This window comes from Propithecus coquereli, unplaced genomic scaffold, assembly GCF_000956105.1.
Source record: "Propithecus coquereli isolate 6110/MARCELLA unplaced genomic scaffold, Pcoq_1.0 Scaffold6, whole genome shotgun sequence".
In the NCBI taxonomy this organism is placed as follows: Eukaryota; Metazoa; Chordata; class Mammalia; order Primates; family Indriidae; genus Propithecus; species Propithecus coquereli.
The window spans coordinates 7910275-7932288 of NW_012151951.1; the positions used below are offsets into that span (position 1 = coordinate 7910275).

Here is a 22014-nt window from a genome sequence, read left to right on the forward strand (position 1 = left end):
TGATTTTTATAGGTAGGTGTATATATGATATGTGAAATATGTTTAATTTAAAATTAGATAATGTTTGGCAGTTCACCACACCACATACATGCACATACATGGGAGGCTACATACATAATATGAGAAGCTGGACAGCTTGTTTTAATGATAATGTGTTGAAGTGAATCACTGTACTTAGGGTCTGGTCCTAGCTGTGCCAATAACCAGCTATGTTGCTTTGGGCAGCCACAAAAACACTCTCTGTGCCTTGGTTTTTTAATCTGTAAAGTATGGGAGTTAAGATGAGATCTTTAAGATCCTTTTCAGCTTTAGTATTTGATAATCTTTTGGGGGGAAAAAATCAAAGATAAATTACTAGTGGCTGGTTATTTCTGCCTTTTTTGTTGCTTGACTGTAAGCTGTTTCGGCATTATTTCTGTTAGATGTAGAAGTTTAACGTAAAAGTTTATTTTGCTACCTCTAACTCTAGAGAAGAAAATTTTGAAAATGGAGGGGTTTGAAACAACTGAAGAGTAATGTCTAGGTATCAGGATGATTGGAAGGTATCTCATATTTGTTGAACATGCTCTGTGCTAGGCACTTTGCTAGGCATTTAACATAGTTATAATCACAGATGAATTTCAGGTGTTCATAATAGAGCTTTCTAATTATAAGAGTTACAGGTACATAGTTGCCTTTAAGAAGGGTATTCCTACAAAAGTAAATTTAATGATCCTTATACTTCATTCACCTTGGTAAGAACAATATAGTCATCCCTCCATATATGCACAGGATTAATTCTAGGATCTGATATCCCACCCCCCCACTCCTGTTTACCAAAATTGGTACATACTCAAGTCCCCAAGTTGACCCTGCAAGAACCCACATATAGAGAAAGTCAGCCTTCTGTATACTCGGGTTTCACATCCCATAAATACTGTTTCTCAATCTGCGTTTGACTGAAAAATATCCACATATGAGTGGACTTGCTTAAGTTGTTCACGGGTTAGCTTTATTAATGTTTGTTCTTTGAATTATAAAATTGCTTTCACATTCGTTTTATAATAATTTTGTATAAACTGATTATGCAGAAGAAATAAATATAAATTCAAATCCCTATTTTTTGATCACATAATTAGGGTAGCATATTCTAAGCTGTTTTTTTTAGTGTGACTGTTTAGAATTTACTATTTCTCCATTTATAAACTTAGAGTAAGAATGCTTAATGATCTAGATAAAAATGATTCTATAATGCTGACTATATTAAACCATTCTACTTTTTAAAGACTTATATTATAAAATTTTATTTTTAAAAATTATATATAACTTATATTTCAAATTTTTATATTTTTAGATCTTGCTATAAAGTTTTGATTCCACATCTGGTGATTAGAAGTCATTTTGATGAGGTGAAGTCTATTGCAAATCAGATTCAAGAGGATTGGAAAAGTCTTCTAACAGACTGCTTTCCAAAGATTCTTGTAAATATTCTTCCTTATTTTGCCTATGAGTATACAGGAGACAGTGGAATGGCACAGCAAAGAGAGACTGCTACCAAGGTCTATGATATGCTCAAAAGTGAAAACTTACTGGGAAAACAGGTATGGCTTCAACTTTTACCTACTTTTTAATCCCCTAATTGATCTGAGATGTAAGCTTTAAATTTTAAGGCTATTTATTCTTATTTATACAATTAAATTTAGCTTGTGGTAATCACTGTCTAGCATAGCCAACCCGTGAATTTTTTTGATTATGTGATGTTCTTTCCCTTTGATTGGTATTTAAATAAGTGGAAATGTTTTTAATCAGAAGTAACAGGCCGGACACGGTGGCTCACGCCTGTAATCCTAGCTCTCTGGGAGGCCGAGGCAGGTGGATTGTTTGACCTCAGGAGTTCGAAACCAGCCTGAGCAAGAGCGAGACCCCGTCTCTACTAAAAATAGAAAGAAATTAATTGGACAACTAAAAATACATAGAAAAAATTAGCCGGACATGGTGGCACATGCCTGTAGTCCCAGCTACTCGGGAGGCGGAGAGCCCAGGAGTTTGAGGTTGCTGTGAGCTAGGCTGACGCCACGGCACTCTAGCCCGGGCAACACAGGGAGACTGTCTCAAAAAAAAATAAAAGAAAATATTTTGCTCATTTTAAAAAATTGGATTGTTTTAATCCAATTTTTATATTCCGAATATAAATATGCAATCTAGCCCGGGCAACACAGTGAGACTCTGTCTCAAAAAAAAAAAAAAAAAGTAACAAAAGAAAATACTTTTGAATAATTTTATTGCTTCTGTCTTTTTAAAATTTATTTTAATTGCGAGTAATACATGAATGCAAGCTGGATGTGTGTTTTTTTTGAGACAGAGTCTCGCTTTGTCATCTGGGCTAGAGTGCCATGGCATCAGCCCACCTCACAGCTACCTCAAACTCCTTAAGCAATTCTCCTGCCTCAGCCTCCCGGGTAGCTGGGATTATAGGCACACACTACCATGTGCTTACCTGGCTAATTTTTCTATTTTTAGTAGAGATGGGGTCTCACTCTCGCTCAGGCTGGTCTTGACCTCAAGTGATCCTCCCGCCTCGGCCTCCCAGGGTGTTAGGATTACAGGTGTGAGCCACGGTGCCTGGCCCAAGCTGGTTGTTAAATTCAAATAACACTGAACAGTGTATAGGAAATCTTCACTCCCTCTGCATTCTCACCAAGCTTTCCATTTTTCAAGGAAAAGTGCCATCCCAAGTTCCCATACCCTGCTCTTTCTTTTATCATGACACTTATTACCTTCTAACATATGATATAATTTACTTTTGAATTATATTGACTGTTTATCAGTCTTCTCCACTATAAGTGCTGTGAAGCTAGGATTTTTGTCTTTTTTTGAGGATGTATATCCAACCACCTGGTATATTTTGGGTACTCATTAAGTAATTGTTAAAAGAAGGAGTCAAGTACAGATCTAACAAACTTTGTTTGCTTTATAATAATTTGTATACATCCAAACTTATTTGCAGCAACTTACATTGAAACACATATAATTTTTTTTAATGTAAAAAAGGTTCGTTCACTCCAAATTTAACTGTGTATTTATTTATTTTGGATGTAAGGGCCGATTAACCAAACTAGTTTAATATTAGAATTACAATTGGATAAACTTAAAGACATTATTTTTAGTTTTCTAGTTATCTATATTGAACCAAGAAGTGGAACATCAAGTCCCTCAGTTGCTTAGGTAGAACCAGTCAGATCTGGTTGTAAGTCTGTAGTCTGGAGGCTAATAATTTCTTAGCACCTTGATTAAAGACATGAGTTAAGTTTTTGCTAGTTTCAGTTTCATTTAGCATTAAGTTTTAGTTATAACTTAATTTTTTGTTTCTCTAATATATACTTTCTCTGAATCAAACTTCTAGATTCATTTTTTCTGTGTGTAAGTATTAGTACAACTATTGTCAGTCTTTGAGTCTTCTAAAACTATCAGTTGTTGAATACCTAAAATATTTACAGTTTATAAGTTTGTTTAGCTATACCTACACATTTGAACCATTTATGTATACCTTAGCTAGATGTTACAAATCAGGGTTATTACATATGAAACTAGTGAAGTCAGTTATATTATATGCAAGGGAACTCATTAATTTTTCCTGTGATATTAATGAAATTTGGCCAGTTTTTCCTCACGTATTCCAGATAGACTTTGGAATGAGGCTGAATTTTAAAAGGGCTGAAACCAGATAGCAGAGTGGCGCAGCAGAAGCGTGCTAGGCCCATAAAAGGGCTGAGACCTTGGAGATTATGACATGGACAACTGATGAATAAGCCTGAGGAAAAAGCTAGGATCTTTACATTAGATTTCTTTCTTGTCACCTTCTAAAATGTTTTTTATTAGGAAGTGTATTTTTGAACTTGCTTATGCATCAAGTAAATTAGCCATTTGCCTTTTAGTTTAGAACACTGTGATTCCTTATTTGGAGAGTTAATAAATCCACCTTTAAGACTTCACAGTTCTCATTCATTCAGCTGAGGTATAACATAGAAAGCTCATTCTTCATATTTAGAGAATTTATTCCCTTTATGAAGCTACCTGTCTGTAGTGGGAAGCAGATTGATGAAAAGTCTGCTTCTCTTGGGGAGGACTTTAGCTTACTGTTGATGAAATGGGATGTGGGTAGCAGCTAGCCTCAGAATTTGGGATGTCACTTGAGTAGAAGTCTGGGAAGGAGTCATGCAGGAAACAACGATGGGATTATTGCCAGTCACTGGGGATTCTTACTAGTAAAGTTCTATAAGTGAGACACAGTTCCCAAATAAGTCAAGTGTAAAATGTAAATTGAGGAGCAGTATAGATCAGGGGGGAATTTGGTTGGCAGGAGAATTGCTAAACTTGAAGTCTCAGTCAAAATGATTTTTTAAAATTAAAGAGTTTGATTAAGGGCGCCTTATTTAGTATGATTTCCCTACATTTCCTCTCAGTCTGTAGGTCAGCATAGAAGAAAAAGGTAGAATTATATATCTGGAGATTTTAGATTTTTGGTCATCCATTTTCTTTTATAGACCCTGAATAATTTTGGAAATAGGCAATAACATAAGCCCTTTGAACTGTCTTAAAGGTCACAGATATAAAAATATTAAATATATTTTAATTTTGTATCCTTGCAGATTGATCATTTATTCATTAGTAATTTACCGGAGATTGTGGTGGAGTTATTGATGACATTACATGAACCAGCAAATTCTGGTGCCAGCCAAAGCACTGACTTCTGTGACTTTTCAGGGTATGCACATTTTAAACTTAGAGAATTAGCTGCAACTTCACAAGTCCCTAAGGAAGTTTACTGGTTGACACCTTCAAATATCTGTTTCAGTTGTTAGACATGTACTCTTTTTTAAGTTTGTTCCTTTAAAAATAGCCACATTTGAATTAAGTTAACTACCTATCTTCTTTTACTATGGCCTGCCCAAATCAATTACTCTTTCTAGTTGACCACTTTGTTGGCAAACCCAATAATCTTTTTCTTCTCAATCTTTCTATAATATTTGAGCATTATGCCATCTGTTATCTCCTGAAATTTTTTTCTCCCTGCATGTTATGCCTCGTTCTCTTCTCCTTATTATCTATGAATTGCTTTTATAGATCACCTTTTCTTTATCATGCTCCTTAGCTATACAATTTAATTTGCATGTCAAAACCCCTTGGTTGTATATGAATGTTAGAGTATTTTATTTTCCCAGCTTGATTGTAAGCTACTTGAAAATACCCTTTACTTTTTTTAATATGCTCTACTGTGCTAGACATATAAAATAGTGATAATATCTAACAGAGTACTTTCACATATAATTTCATTCTCTGTAAATAATGTTGATTGCCATGTCTAAAATACTACTGATTTTAAAGTACTAGCATAGAGTTTTAATTCAGACCTGAAGTGACATAATACTAAGGCTCATTTGTGGAGCTGCCAATAACTTTGTAAAAGATTAATTAAGCAAATCATTTAGGAGTGTTCAAATCATAGAGGGTGAAAGGCGTTTAGATATCCTGGCTGATATGGACTGTGATATGTCATTTGTGATATTGTTAAAAGTATAGTTTTCCAGTAGAAAAATAGTTTAAAATTTGGGCATTATTATCATCTAAATTTTCACGTTGGAAGTTCACTGGTCTATCAACAAAACCTATTTTTTCTTGATAATTTTGTTCTGAAAATGATGACTGCATTTTTTCATATCACTCTTCTAGGGATTTGGATCCTGCTCCTAATCCACCTCATTTTCCATCACATGTAATTAAAGCAACATTTGCCTATATCAGCAATTGTCATAAAACCAAGCTCAAAAGCATTCTAGAAATTCTTTCCAAAAGCCCCGTAAGTATACATGGCTAGTATAATAATGGAAGAGGGAATTCCTTCCTTTTCAGCTAGAAAATCTGTTTAAGTACTACATCTTTAAGAGGGAAAGTAAACAAATGAAAAATTTATCTAAATCATTTAAAAAGAAAAACACTCATTTATAAATTTATGCCTTGGTATTTTACTTGTCAGTATTAATTGATATATGTTATATATGAGGCCAGAATTTCATGACACTTTAGTCGTATATTAGCTCAGGGAATGTATTTACTTTTTCATAAGAACACACTATTGATTATAGTTTACTATCGAAAAACTAAAAAAATTGGTAATAGCCTTTTTACGTTCACGATAGTAATTTAAAAAAAAATTTTTGTTGCTTTTGGTTTTGAAATAATTATAGATTCACAGAAAGTTATAAAAGAAAAAAAAGAAGCAAAGAGACATGGAGGGCCCATCTGCCTTTCACTGAGCTTCAGCCGTGGTAATATCTTGCATAACCAGAGTACAATATCAAAACCAGGAAATTGTACATTGGTACAATCTGGAGAGCTAAGACAGTAATTTTCTTAATGAAGCATTTTGCATTTTATATCAAACAAATCTAAATTCTGCTATTTATTTTAAATATAAAATGAATTTATTATAGCTGAGAATATATAATTAGGCAAGTTTTTACTAAATGTATGTTTATTTTCTAGGATTCCTATCAGAAAATTCTTCTAGCCATTTGTGAGCAAGCGGCCGAGACAAATAATGTTTATAAAAAGCACAGAATTCTTAAAATATATCACCTATTTGTTAGTTTATTACTGAAAGATTTAAAAAGTGGCTTAGGAGGAGCTTGGGCCTTTGTTCTTCGAGATGTTATTTATACTTTGATTCACTATATCAACAAAAGGTAAATAATATGTTTGGATCAATATATAAGCAGTCTTTCTACCGTTTCTTTTAATTGGAAATTTATATGCTTCTAAGAGGTAAACTCCAGAGTATTGCTTTCTGAATTTTGCTTTTTAATATGTCTATTATATCTACCTGTTAGTTTTTTGAAATTGCACTTCTACTTCTCCAACTCTGGAAATCTTAAATAGAGCCGGGCATCGTGCCTCATGCTTGTAATACAGCAACTGGGAGGCTGAGGTGGGAGGATCGCTTGAGGCCAGGAGTTTGATACCAGCCTGGTCAGCATCTTAAGAACTAAGAATCTTCAGTACTTAGTACTAGGAATCTTCAGCTTTTAATACAGATGTTCTAGCTGTTGATACCCTCAAATAAATATGCTACTATAGAATAGGGGTTGTTCTCTGGTATTTTCCATTGATTTTAATGAAATTTCTATTATTTGTTAGGGCTTTTAAAATTGTGGTAAAATATATAACATAAAATTTTTCATTTTCACCATTAAATGTCCAATTTAGTGACATTAATTACCGTCACCCCATCTATTTCCAAGACTTTTCCATTACCTCTCTACTCATTAAGCAATAACTCCATATTCCTCTTTCCGTCCAGCCCCTGAGAGACTCTAATCTGCTTTCTGTTTCAGTGAATTTGCCTATTCTAGGTATTTCATATAAGTGGAAAATTGTACAATATTTGTACTTTTCCGTCAAGCTCATTTCACTTACCATAATGTCTTCAAGGTTTGTTTGTGTTGTAGCATGTGTCAGAACTTCATTTTTTTAATAGATGAATAATATTCCATTGTATATGCTTATCCAGTTATTAGTTAATGAACACTTGGGTTGTTTCTACCTTTTGGCTATCATGAATAATGCTGCATTGTCTATTGGCATACAAGTATCTGCTTGAGTCCCTATTTTCAATTCCTTTGGGTATATACCTAGGAAGGGCATTGGTAGGTCATATGGTAATTTTATATTTAACTTTTTGAGGAACTGTCAAACTATTTTCTACAGCAGCTACACCATTTTACATTTTATTTGCAGTGCATGAGGGTTCCAGCTTCTTCACCTACACCTCTTATTTTCTGTTTTATTTATTCTTGCCATTCTGGTAGATGTGAGGTGGTATCCCACTGTGGTTTTGATTTTGCATTTCTCTAATGACTAATGATATTTAACATTTTTTTTTTAAGAGATAAGTTCTTGCTCTTTAACCCAGGCACCAAGTACAGTGGCACGATCATAGTTCACTGGGCTCAAGTAATCTTCCTGCTTCAGCCTCCCAAGTAGCTGGGAATACAGGCACATGCCATCCCATTGACTAATTTTTTTATTTTTTGTAGAGACGTGGTTTCGCTATGTTGGTCTCAAACTCCTGGCCTCAAGTGATCCTCCTGCGTCAGCCTCCCAGAGTGCTGAGATTACAGTCATGAGCCACTGCACTGAACATCTTTTCATGCACTTATTGACCATTTCTGTAGCTTCTCTGGAGAAATGTCTGTTCAGGCTTTTTGCCCATTTTTAAAATTTGATTGTTTTTTGTAGTTGAGCTCTAGGGGTTCTTTATACATTCTCTATATTAAACTCTTATCAGATATGTGATTTGCAAATATTTTCTCTCATTCTGTAAAACTATCTTTTCACCTTACTGATAATATCCTTTGATGCCCAAGTTTTTAATTTTGATTAAGCCCAATTTATCTATTTTTTTCTTTCTCATTTTTTTGTATCATATATAAGTATCCATTGTCAAATCCAAGGTCATGAAGATTTATCATTATGTTTTAAGATTTTAGCTCTTATATTTAGATTATTGATCATTTTGAGTTAATTTTTCTATATAGTATGAGGCATAGGGGTCCACCTTCATTCTTTTGCATGTGGAAATCTAATTGTTCCAGCACCATTTGCTGAAGAGACTGTTCTTTCCACATGGAATGCACTTGGTACGCTTGTCAAAAATTAGTTGGTTATTGATCTATAGGTTTATTTCTGGACTCTCATTTTTATTCTATTGGACTGTATGTCTAGCCTTATGCCTGTACCACACTGTTTCTATTACCTGTAGCTTTATGGTAAGTTTCAAAATCACGAAATTCTCTAACTTCGTTTTTTTTTTTTTAAAGATTATTTTGGTCATATGGGGTCCGCTGCACTTCTATATGAATTTGAAGATCAACTTTCCGATTTTGGCAAAAATTTTAGAAATTTGTTGGAATTTTGATTGGGATTGCATTGAATCTGTAGGTTGAGTAGTGTTAACTTCTTAACAATATTGTCTTCCATCCCATGAACATGGGTTATCTCTCCATTTACTTGGATCTTCTTTAATTTCTTTCCATAGTGCTTTATAGTTTTCAGTTTACAAATCTTTCACATCCTTGGTTACATTTATTCCTAGGTATTCAATTCTTTTAGATACTATTGTAAATAGGATTGGTTTCTCAATTTCCTTTTTGGATTGTCATTTCTGTTGCATAGAAACAACTGATTTTTGTGTATTGATCTTGTTACCTGCAACTTAATTGAATTCATATATTCTAGTAGCTTTCTTTTGAATTCTTTGAGAGTTTCTGTGTGTATGTATAGGGTCAGGTGAATAGAGATAATTTTACTTCTTCCATTCCAATTTTGATGCGTTCTTTCCTTTTTCTTATCTTATTGCTCTGGCTAGAACTTCAGTACAATGTTGAATAGCAGTGGTCAGAGTGGGCATCCTTTATCTTGCTCCTGATGTTAGGGGAAAGCTTTCAGTCTTTTACCATTAACTATGATGCTTCCTGTGGGTTTTCCACAAATTCCCTTCATCATGTTGAGGAAGCGCTCTCCCATTCCTATTTTCCTTTTTTCTTTTTTTTAGCAATAAATTATTTTTATTTTATTTTATTTATTTATTTTTTATTTCAGGGTATTATGAGGGTACAAACATTATGGTTACACTTTATGTCTTTGCTTCACCCAAGCCAGGGTTAGAGGCATGCCCTTCCCCCCTACAATGCTCCATTCCTATTTTTCTAAGTGTTTTTATCATGAAAGGATGTTGGGTTTTGTCAAATGTGTTTTCTGTGTCTCTTGAGATAATGTAGTTTTTTTCCTTCATTTTATTAATGTGGTATATTACATGGATCGGTTTTCTTATATTAAAACACTCTTGCATTCCTGGAATAAATCCCACTTGATCGTAGTGTATAATCCTTTTAATATACTGTTGGATTCAGTTTGCTAGTATTTTGTTGAGGTGTTTTGCATCTTTATTCATAAGGGGTATTGGATATTGTAATTTTTTTGTGGTGTCTCTATCTCTCTTTGGTATCAGGGAAATGCTGGCCTTATAGAATAAGTTAGGAAGTGTTCCCTCCAATTATAATTTTGGAAGAGTTTGGGAAGGATCGGTATTAATTCATCTTTAAATGTTTGTTGGAATTCACAAGAGAAGGCTTCTGGTCCAGATTTTCTGTTGGGATGTTCTTCTTTACTGATTGCGTATCTTGATACAGGTCTGTTCAGATTTTGTTTCTTCTTGAGTCAGTTTTTGTAAATTGTGTGTTTCTAGGAATTTGTTTATTACATCTAGGTTATCTAATTTGTTAGATACAATTGTTCATTTTATTATAATCATTTTTATTTCCGTCTTCTCTCTTTTTTTGGTTCGTTGATCCTTTCTAACATTTTTCTAGTCTCTGTTTTATTTATCTCCACTCTAATCTTCATTATCTCCTTCCTTCCGCCAGCTTTGGGTTTAGTTTACCCTTTTTTCTAATTCCTTAAGATGTAAAGTTAGGTTATTGAATTGAGATATTTCTTTTTTGCGAGGGAGATGTCAAATGATCCTTTATTGAAATATTTTTCTTTGTACTTGTTAACTAGCTGGGCATTCCACTGCACCACTGTTGATGTCATCTATGATGGCATGAGGATGGTGGCCATCAACATTGCAGCCCACAGACTGGGCAGTCCCCAGGATCTATTTAATGGTTTCAGAGAGTTCTCTGGCTAAAGATCGGTGCCACATCTGTCTGACAGTGTTGACAATCTCATCAAAAGTGATGTTTCTGTTGTGTTTAATGTTTTTCTGTTTCTTTCTGTCTCCTGGTGGTTCCTTGAGGGCTTTGATGATCAGGGCAGAGGCAGAAGGTACCACTTCAATCGGACCTGTCTATTCTGAATAGTTAGTTTCACTGTAATCCTCAGACCCTTCCAGTCACCAGTTGCCTTGGTGATATCATCACCAACGTTTTTTTGGAGACACACCCAGGGGGCCAATTTTGGGAGCCAAGGCAGACATGGCACCGACTTCACCACTGGTGCACCTCAGGTACATGACTTTGATCATATTGGGGTCAAACTTAGGTGGCATGGTAGAGACAGCTGGTGTCGTATGAACCCAGATTTGGGACTGTGGAAGAAAGTTGCCTTGGCCTCCTCTGAGCTGAAAACTGAAAGTGAGATATCTCTTTTTTTAATGTAGGTTTTTACTGCTACGGGTTTCCCCCTCAGCACTGTCTTTGCTGTGTCTCATATGTTTTAGTATGTTGTGTTTTCATTTTTGTTCATCTTTAAGCTCTTTTATCATATTTAACATAGTTTGGTTTTTTTTTTGTTTTTTTTTGTTTTTTTTGAGACAGAGTTGCCACAGGTATAGTGCCGTGGTGTCGTTGTAGCTCACTGCAACCTCAAACTCCTGGGCTGAATCCTTTTGCCTTAGCCTCTTGAGTACCTGGGACTACAGGCACATGCCGCCACACCCAGCTCATTTTTCTATTTTTTGTAGAGACGGGGTCTTGCTCTTGCTCAGGCTGGTCTCAAATTCCTGAGCTCAAGCAATCCTTCTGCCCCAGCCTCCTGGAGTGCTAGGATTACAGGCATGAGCCACCATGCCGGGCCAAGATAGCTGTTTTGAAATTTTTCTATAGTAATTCCAATGTCTGAGCTTCCTCAGGAAATACTTCTGTCAATATATTTCGTTCTTTTGAATGGCGCATACTTTCCTGTTTCTTTGTATGCCTTGTGATTTTTTTGATGTTGAAAAGTGGACATTTCAATATTATGTGGTAATTGTGGAAATCAGGTTTTCCCCTTCTCAAGGGTCTGACCTGTTTTTTGATTGTTGAAGGCTGAGGTCCATTTGTTTCATGAATTTGACGAACTATTTTTTCAGAGTGTGTTTTTCTTGCCAGGTGTGGTCACTGAAGATGCTATGTCTTAGCCTTGTATTTAGGTAGTGTTTGACAGAAATTTCCTTGGATGCCAGGAGTATTGGGCTGAGGGGGCACGAGAGAGAGAAAATAAAACAATTACTAGTTTTGCAGATTGGCTCTGTGCTGGGACTCTTCCTTCAACAGTTAGCCATGTTTTCACTGAGACTTGGTATCAGCCCCAAGTAAAAGCTTAGGGTCTTCACTGGTCTTTTCTAAGCAAAAATCTTACCCTGGGGGTGTGTGTGGCTTTCTAAATTCCCCCTAAAGTGTGGGTGTTTTTGAATGCTCTAATTTCCTCAAGAAATTCTCTCCCCAGTTTTTCTTCCTAGGCTTTAGGTAATCTTTATGTTTTAACAGCAATCTTTTGCCCTACACACCTGCAGCATGTTGGCCAGCCTTAAAAAGTTTCAAGCAATGCCCACAGCTTTTTCATCTTAGGTGAGATTTGTTAAGCAAAATAGAGCCAAGCACCTTGCCTCAGTCCTTGGCTCCCAGACAGGTTAGAATAGACATACACAAAAGTTTTGTTTTTTTTTTTGAGACAGAGTCTCACTCTGTTGCCCTGGCTGAAGTGCTGTGGTGTCAGCCTAGCTCACAGCAACCTCAAACTCCTTAGCTCAAGCAATCCTCCTGCCTCAGCCTCCCAGAGTGCTAGGATTACAGGCATGAGCCACCATGCCCGGCCCACAAAAGTTTTTAAATAAGATCTTTGCTCCTTCAAGAACCACCATGAATCTGTATCCCGCATGGGGTGTATAGGCTGCTGATCTGTGATTGTTGCGAGGCAAGGGAGGGTGCAGGCAAAGACAAGTAAAATCACCACAAAGCTTTCCTGCAGTTTTCCAGTTGCCTTTTTGTTGATTCAGCATTTTCTTGATTGCTGCAAACCTTTGACTGTTTTAAAGAGTCTTAAGATAGTTGGTTCTGACAATTTTGCTTGTTTTTCAGTGTTTCTATTTAGGGATGGGAGGTTAGACCTATCTATTCTGCATTTTCCTGATGTCGCTTCTTTTTGGCTTAGAAACCATTAAAATATTAGATAGGAAAGTGACTTCTATGTCAAGCCATATCAGAATTAGAGATGTTGAATAAAATGACTTTTGAATGAATTTATTTCAAAGTATAGTTTCTTAGAAACCTATTTTTTTCTCCTTATATTAGGCCTTCTCGTTTCATGGATGTGTCATTACGTAGCTTCTCCCTTTGTTGTGACCTATTAAGTCGGGTTTGCCAGACAGCAGTGACTTACTGTAAGGATGCTTTAGAAAATCATCTTCATGTTATTGTTGGTACACTTATACCCCTTGTGGGTGATCAGATGGAGGTTCAGGAACAGGTAATTTCCCAAATCATCTTCAAAATGGCATTTGAAATATATGGCTAAAGTATTATTATAAAGAGCTGAGTGTTTTATGTTTACTTGGTATAATTGATAATTTTAGTGAAAAGATTATATGTTACTATAATTGGTAATTTTAGTGAAAGTATTTTTTGAAAAGTGGCTGAAAAACATTCTTAATGAATTAATCTTTGTAATCAATGAATTACAGAGCACTTGATAATTTTGATCATAACCTGGTAGTTTTGTCTGTTATTTACACTAAAGTATAAAGTAGTCAAAACTAGGAATAGCAATTCACACCATTGTGATGGTGTGTGAGATATTACTTATATAAAATATTTTCTTAATAGTGGCTTTTTTTTTAACCTCAATACTCACCTCACATATTTGTTGAATTATTTGAAAGTACAGAAATTAAAAGCTAGGTATTTTAGAATTAGAACATTTTATCTGAACTAGGATAGTAGAGTTTTTATCATTTATTACAGTAGGTTTTGGTTCTTTAAAATATAATTGTTTCTCCCCTTTTAATTTTTTCTTTTAAATTATATTTAGGTATTGGACTTGTTGAAATACTTAGTGATAGATAACAAGGATAATGAAAACCTCTATATCACGATTAAACTTTTAGATCCTTTTCCTGACCATGTTGTTTTTAAGGATTTACGTGTTACTCAACAGAAAATCAAATATAGTAGAGGACCCTTTTCACTCTTGGAGGTAATAAAAATTTGATCATTTAACTATTTTGTATTACAGAGTGCAGATAGTACTTTTTAAAAACCTCTAATGCTATAGCAGTGAAAACTGGATCTCTATTGTGGTAAAAAAATACATAACATGAGATCTACCCTCTTGACAAATAAAGTAATGAATCTTAATGTAGCTGCTTGCATTGAAGTGTAAATATCAAAGGTTCCTGATAAAGATCTGAATTTAAATATTCAAGGATTATGGTATAAAATATTTTAAATTTTTATGTACATAAGATCTTATGGTCCACTAATATCTCAAAATTACTATCTGGTCCTTTCAGGGTCAATTTAATGTTTGCATTAGAGACAATATTTAACTTTTTAGAGAATATCTCAAGAATATCTCAAAATCTTTTAAAATTAGAAAATCTAATCAAAATTACATTGAGGTATGTTTTTCCATACAAATTTTATTATAGTTTAAAATCTTAGCCTATATTTGACTCTATATCATATGAAAACATTTAAATACATTAAGATGAGAAACTAGAGTTATACTATTAAATAGAAACTTAAGCTTTTCCCTCCAATTGAGTATGCTATAACATCTTGAAATCTGTGTTGTTATGGGAGAGTCTATTACAATTTAAAGGATTAAAACGTTGTAGGGTTTGAAGTGGAAGAAGTGATTTATTTCTACCTTGTTTGGTAGTGATAGCAATGTGAGTCAGTGTCTGTAAAAGGCACTCACTAATTTTTTTCTTTTATTAAGTTTTATTTCACAGACTTAATCAATACATGTTAAAAGCAAGTTACATTTTAACTAATTTTCTCTTTTAGGAAATTAACCATTTTCTCTCAGTAAGTGTTTATGATGCGCTTCCATTGACAAGGCTTGAAGGATTGAAGGATCTTCGAAGACAGCTGGAACAACATAAAGATGAGATGATGGATCTTATGAGAGCATCTCAGGGTACTAATTTTAATGACATGGGTTTCTTTCCTTCGTTCCTTCCTTCATCCCTCCTCCCTTCCTCCTTCCCCTTCTTCCTTCCCCTTTTTCCTTCCTTCCTTCCTTCCTTCCTTCCTTTTTCCTTTCCTCTCCTCTCCTCTCCTCCCCTCCCTTCCGCTCCCCTCCCCTCCCCTCCTTTGCCTTTTTTTTTTTTTTTTGTAGGAGTTGGGGTCTTGCTCTGTCATCCACGCTGGAGTACAGTCGTGCGATCTTAACTCACTGCAGCCTCAAATTCTTTGGCTTAGGTGATCCCTCTGCCTCAGCTTCGGGAATAGCTGGGATATAGACAACAAGGGTTATTTCTACCTGTTTTGCTTTGAAAGAATCTTTTATAAAATCTTGCCCTTGGTTTGGTTACCACAGACTTAATTCAGACTCTCATCATTTAGTTCAACTCCTCATTTCTTATCTAACTGTAAAACTGATCCTAACTGGTCTCCTCACCTTGAATTATTCCAATTTTATTCATCCTTCGCCAGAATGATTTCTCTAAACCCAAATATGATGTTTCTCTAAAAATTTTTAACAACTTTCAGCACCTAAGAAAAATTCTAATTCCTTAGAGCCAGGCATACAAAGTAGTCATTTTTGCCTTCTACTCCAACTTACTGAATAAAAGAAAAGTATCTTATTAATATTTTAAGCCTTTTAGACGTGTAGTTTATGTGTGTTGTGTGTATGCGTAAGTACACATATATTTATGTTTCTAGCTTATTTTTTACTTATGAAAACACAATTAAAATTTTATGTTAATTTTATCTGAGTTTACATTATTACAGTATGGCACATGGAGAAAACTTTCTGCTTATGTTTTGATTTTCATCTTCTTGTGCTAATTAATTTCATATCTCTATTGTATTGTTTTTATCCTAAAGACTTTTTAAAAGTTAATTTTAGTTTTTCCTATCTGAGCATAGAGTTTCTCGTATATCTGTTATGAAATATATAAAATACGAACACTAATATCTTTTGTTTTTGTGTGATTGAGTATTTATTGGCTAGACCTGCCTTGTACAATATAGCCACTGGCCATTTGTGGCTATTTAAATGAATTAAATAAAATTTGAAGTTCAATTTTTTCGCCATACTACTAACACATGTCAATGTCTCAGTAGTAGGCCAGGCATGGTGGCTCATGCCTGTAATCCCAGTGCTTTGGGAGGCTGAGGCAGGAGGATCACTTGAGACCTGGAGTTCAAGGTCAGCTTGGGCAACATAGCAAGACCACATCTCTACAAAAAATTAAAACATTAGCCAGTGTGGTGACATGTACCTATAGTCCTAGCTACTTGGGAGGCTGAGGCAGGAGGATCATTTGAGCCCAAGAGTTAGAGGTTACCATGAGCTGTGATCATGCCACTGCACTTCATCCTGGGTGACAGAGCAAGACCCTGTTTCAAAAAAAAAGTTCTTAGTAGTATAGGTGACTAGTGGCTGTCATTGGATGGTGTAGATTATAGACATTTCCATCATTGTAGAAAGTTTTACTGGACAGTGCTGATCTAGACTCTAAATGCTAAATGTTAAAAAGCCAAGCAGGCTCCCAAGGTCCCTTCTAGCTTTAGTGTTGAATGATTCTTGTGTTTTTAATTGTGCTTTAATTGTACTAAGGTATTGACTTCTCTGCAAAATTTGCTCAAGACATTTTTCTTTGTCTGCTAAATATTGCTAATCACTTCCAGATGGTTCTGTTTCATAAGGAAGTTCAAATTCATTTCCTACATATTTTTTGAACTGCTCATGAGTTAAAACCTTTTTTATAAAAGTTTTCTAGTCAGATAATTTAACATATATGTATATTTTAAACAAAAGTGTTACTTCCATGCTAATTTAATTTTTTTGAAATTATTCCTAGATAACCCACAAGATGGTATTATGGTGAAGCTGGTTGTCAATTTGTTGCAGTTATCCAAGATGGCAATAAACCACACTGGTGAAAGAGAAGTTTTAGGTAAACTGGAGTCATGCGCTGCATGGTGATGTTTGGTCAACGACAGGCCACGTATATGATAGTGGTTTATAAGATTATAATACTGTATTTTTACTTTGCCTTTTCTATGTTTAGATACACAGATTCTTACCACTGTATTACAGTCGCCTCCAGTATTCAGTACAGTAACATGCTGCAGAGGTTTGTAGCCTAGGAGCAATAAGTTATATCATGTAGCCTAGGTGTATAATAGGCCTTATCATCTAGATTTGTGTAAGCATACTCTATCATGTTCACACAATGAGAAAATTGTCTAACGACACATTCTCAGAATGTATCTCCATCATTAAGCAACACATGACTATATTTGGCTGAATGAATGTGAGTTTTATGTTTGAGTGTCATTTTTATAATATCATCAAATAATTAAAATTTGTCATTCGGGATATTGGGGAAATACGAGATGGTAGCTAAGTTATATTTCTGTTCAATTCAAATGCCCCTAAGCAATCTCCCTTTTATATTTTTCTTCTTAAATATTGATATAAAATGAAAAGTTAGTGATTTACACATGTACATAACTTAATTTGAAAATGTTTAATATTTAGGAAAGTCAGAAATACCTATTTTTAGAGTTAAGTTGCAAATATATTGACTTCTGGTATATTTTATAAGTATATTATAACTGATACTTAATGTCTTTTGTTATATAACAGACTTAAGAATGAAGATTTGGAGAGCTAGATTAAACTCAGATATTAACAAAGCATTCAAGTCCTTTCCTACTGCCATTTGGGAGGCAACTTAATGTAAAATAAATGGCCAACATCATGTATAGTATAGGTGTTTAGATTTGGTGATCATGGGATGGAAAAATCGCATGATTAAAATTAACTTGAAGCTGTCATGACAACATTGTCTCAGGTAGAAAAATGGGAGGAATAAGTGGTGCTTCACAGATGCTACTGCCTTTCAGCAGTCTTTCTTAACTTCTTGGTGGGAGCCTAGTATCTAGGATACTTTCTTTTTATAGATTTTTTTATTGAAATATATCTTACATGTAAAAAATTATACAGATCATAAGTGTCTAGCTGGAAGAATCTTCTCAGAGTACACTTGTGCATCTAGCACCCAGACTAAGGAATAACTTCGCTAGAATTCTGGAAGTTTCCTTTGACCAAGGAATTTACCCCTTTATAGTAGCACTGCTTCTAGGTACAAACCTAATTTGCTACAGGAGCCTCCTGTGTAGCTTTCCTGTATAGCATAAAGTCATAGTGGGTTGAATCCATAGCTAACGTCATACTCAGTGATGAAATTTGAAAACTTTCCCCTAAGATCAAGAATGAGACAAGGTTGCCCACTTTGACCACTGCCGTTCAACATTTTATACTAAAAGTTATAGCCAGAGCTATTAGACAATAAAAAGAAATTAAAAGCATGAAAATTAGAAAGGAAGTAAAACTATCTCAGGTCACAGATGACGTGATCCTATATGTGGAAAATCCCAGAGAATATACATGAAAGCTACTATAGAGCTAATAAATTCATCAAAGTTGCAGGGTACAAGATCAACACAAAAATCATTGTGTTTTTATGTACTAGCAATGTACAATCAGAAAGGAAAATTGGGAAAACAATTCTATTTACAATAGCCCTTCAAAGAAATAAATACTTGGGAATAAATTTAAGCAAAGAAGTGAAAGACTTATATACATTCTGTTGTTAGAAGTGAGTCACTAAGTGTACAGCCCACACTTAAGGGAAGGGAAATCAGTCTCCAACTTTTGAAGGGAGGATTTTCAAATAATTTGTGGGCATATTTTAATAAATACCACCATAACTTGGAAAGAGCGTAAGGAGTCCTCTGGGATGCTGAAAACACTCTATCTTCATCTGGTTAGGGATAACAGAGGTGGAAAAAAATGTGTGTGTGTATACATTTTCACTGAATTGTGTGTTTAAATTTATGGAATTTAGGCCAGGCATGATGGGTAATGCCTGTATTTCCAGCACTTTGGGAGGCAAAGGCAGGAGGATTGCTTGAGGCCAGGAGTTTGAGGCCAGCCTAGGCAACATAGTGAGACCCCTGTCTTTACAAAAAAAAAAAATTTTAGCCCAGCGTGGTGGTGCATGCCTGTAGTCCCAGCTACTCAGAGGACTGAGACAGACAGATCACTTGAGCCTAGGAATGTGAGGCTGTAGTGAGTTATGATTGTTGCATTGCACTCCAACCTCGGAGACAGAGCAAGACTCAGTCTCTAAAAAAAAAATATATAAGTAAATAAATAAGATTTATGGAATTTATGTCTGTGATAGCTCAAAAAAATTTTAATAGATTTAAGATTGATACTCTCCTACAGTGGCCATGTTTATGCTTTCATCCTATTTAATACCTACAATTTGTTACTAGTTAATCTATCTCATAGATATAATTCCATAGGGGAAACTATCTATTACCCATATGGATGATATGTAAAGGAAAGGATAAAGTATTTTGTAGTTTATTAACTCATTATCTTTGAAAACACACTTAAATCTTGAAGTCTAACAAAACAGCATTATGTTTTTGAAATTAGAAAATATCTGTTTTATGTATGATCTTATACCTATGACTCTACTGAATTAGAATTTCTGTATGTAGAGGCTGTTGGAAGCTGCTTGGGAGAAGTGGGTCCTATGGATTTTTCTACCATAGCTATACAGCATAGTAAAGATACATCTTATACCAAGGCCGTTGAGTTATTTGAAAATAAAGAACTTCAGTGGACCTTCATAATGCTTACCTACCTGAATAACACACTGGTAGAAGATTGGTGAGTATTTATTGCTACCTTATATCTGATCGTACTTACTTAATCTGAGAATGATACTTCACATAAATTAATTATTTCCAATGACTAAAACTTTGTCCTGTAAGTTCACATACATTTTTTAATATCAAGTATTTTTATGAAAATTCTTGTATTTTTTATTAAGTCATATAATCATTGACCCTCCTATGTACCAGGCACTTGATACATACCAGGTCCCTATTAAATTCTAGTGAGAGTTGACTGGACAAATAAAGAATAAATAAGAAGAATACCAGGCGGTTCTGCACAGAAAATTAAGATAGAGAAATAAAGTGTGATGTTTCAGGCACTTGTCAAAATCAGAAATGCCACTCTCCTCTAAGCTAGGCTTTATTTTGGTCCTTTCAAAACAAGCCATAGAGCAGAAGTTTCGTAACCCCAAAAGTCTTAAGCTGATCTGACAGGGTTTTCTATTGCTCATTTATTTTCTGCAAAACAGAATTGCAACAGATATTACCAAAATTTCAGCTTGCTGGTTGTGAGATTACTTTTGTGTGTGCGTGAACATGCACTCTCTCTCCCTCCCCGCCATTTATTTATTTATTTGCCAATCAACTGATACATTTAAGCACCCCATCATTTTTGGGGGGGTAGATGCAAATGGTTTTTCCCACAACCAGGCCTCTTTCTAAGGTAAATATGTGTTTTGATTTCCTTTCCCTCTACCCGCCTTTCTCCTTCTCTTGGATAATAAATGATTTGCAGCAATGTTTACCTGCCATGTTTCCATTATTGATTTAATACACCTGTATGTTTCTCTCTTGGGTTGTTTGTGTTACATTAAATAGGCTGGCATGGTTTCTTTCCCAACATTTTATCACAAAAATTTTCAAACATACAGCAAAGTTGAAAGCGTTTTATGGTATACACCCATATATTCACCATACAGATTCTGCTGTTAACATTTTACTACTATTCTTGCTTTATCGTGTCTAGCCATCCATGTATCCATGTATTAATCTATCTCATTTTAAAAATCTATTTCAAAGTATATCTGGCACAGGTTTTGAAGAGAGTTCCACAGAAGATTTGCAAGCATTAAATGTTTCATTTGTTACATAGCAATTTTAAATTATTTTTTCTGAAATAGATGCACAGGGATATTAGTGTGACTTAAACTTGAGAATAATAGGGAACAAGTACAAATTTTTTCTTTCTGTAAGAGGAAAAAAAAATTATTAGGTGTTTAAGGGGCTTCAGCATATAAAGGAGGTATTGACCAAAGAATTCCCAGAATAGCTGGTCAGGGAAGGCTTCTTTGAGATAGTGTCTTCTCAGCTGACCTGAGTGGTCAGGCATCAGCTGTAAGATGATTAGGGGTGAAGCATTCCATATAGGAAATAGCTAGAGTGGAGATAAGTTTGGTGTTTGAGGGATAGAAAGAAGCCTGGTGCAGAGAAAGATAGTAGGAGATAAAATTGGAAAGGTAAGACTAATTCTCATTAAGAAATTTTAATTTTATTTGAAGTATATAAGGAAGCCATGGAGTTTTAAGCAGAGTTGTGTGATGCAGCTTACATTTTTACTCTGGTTTTTATATAGCAAATGGATTTCAAAAGGGCAAAACTGTAAACAAGAAGATCGATTATGAAACTATTGCAGTAATCCAGAAGAGAAATTATGGTGACTTGGATTAGGGTGGCAGTAATGGAGACGAGAGACCTGGATGGAACCAGGATGTGTTTTTTAAAATAGAGCCAGCAGGACTCTATGTTAATAGAGGACTTGCTAATGAGTTGGATATGGTGGAATGAATTTGAATCTAGGTTTAGGGCTTATGCTTCTGTGTCTTAAACCTAGAAACCTAAAAGGAATTAAGCCTTTCTTTGATCACTCATCATCATTACAGTATCAGGGTTTATGACATTTTTTGTTAGCTGTCATATTTTCAGTACTCTTGTATTACAGCCTTCCTATTTTGAATTTTTTGTAAAAGAGAAGGACCTTCAGTTTTTTAGTAGAGGTTTTAGATGCCTTACCTAATGATTCTCTATAATAGATTCTGGTCAGAATAAGTGTGTATTTACTGTTTGTTTAAAATTGTTTTTGACAATAATTTTATCATTTGGGGTAAAATGCCATTCTACTCTACCCCAAATTGTTTGTAGCTCTCAGAGAAAATATTTTTTAAGGTGAATTAGTATTCTATCACTTGCATTACTCATGTTTATTAGGTTGTGTTATTATCAAGTATTTATTTTTATGAATCCTTTTAATTTATAGTAGTCACAATGTAAACTTTATTATATTAAA

General features: G+C 34.7%; 1 protein-coding gene and 1 pseudogene across 1 annotated transcript in view; one reads left to right on the plus strand and one right to left on the minus strand.

Moving 5' to 3' along the window:
* ATM (ATM serine/threonine kinase) overlaps positions 1 to 22014 on the plus strand; it is a 146448-nt gene that overhangs the window by 41283 nt on the left and 83151 nt on the right. The window contains 9 exon segments of the mRNA XM_012659127.1: positions 1323 to 1580; positions 4629 to 4744; positions 5710 to 5836; positions 6523 to 6722; positions 13089 to 13263; positions 13825 to 13989; positions 14805 to 14937; positions 16832 to 16927; positions 19551 to 19722. Coding sequence (XP_012514581.1) covers positions 1323 to 1580; positions 4629 to 4744; positions 5710 to 5836; positions 6523 to 6722; positions 13089 to 13263; positions 13825 to 13989; positions 14805 to 14937; positions 16832 to 16927; positions 19551 to 19722 — 1442 coding nt within the window.
* Positions 10589 to 11134, minus strand: LOC105822271 (annotated as a pseudogene).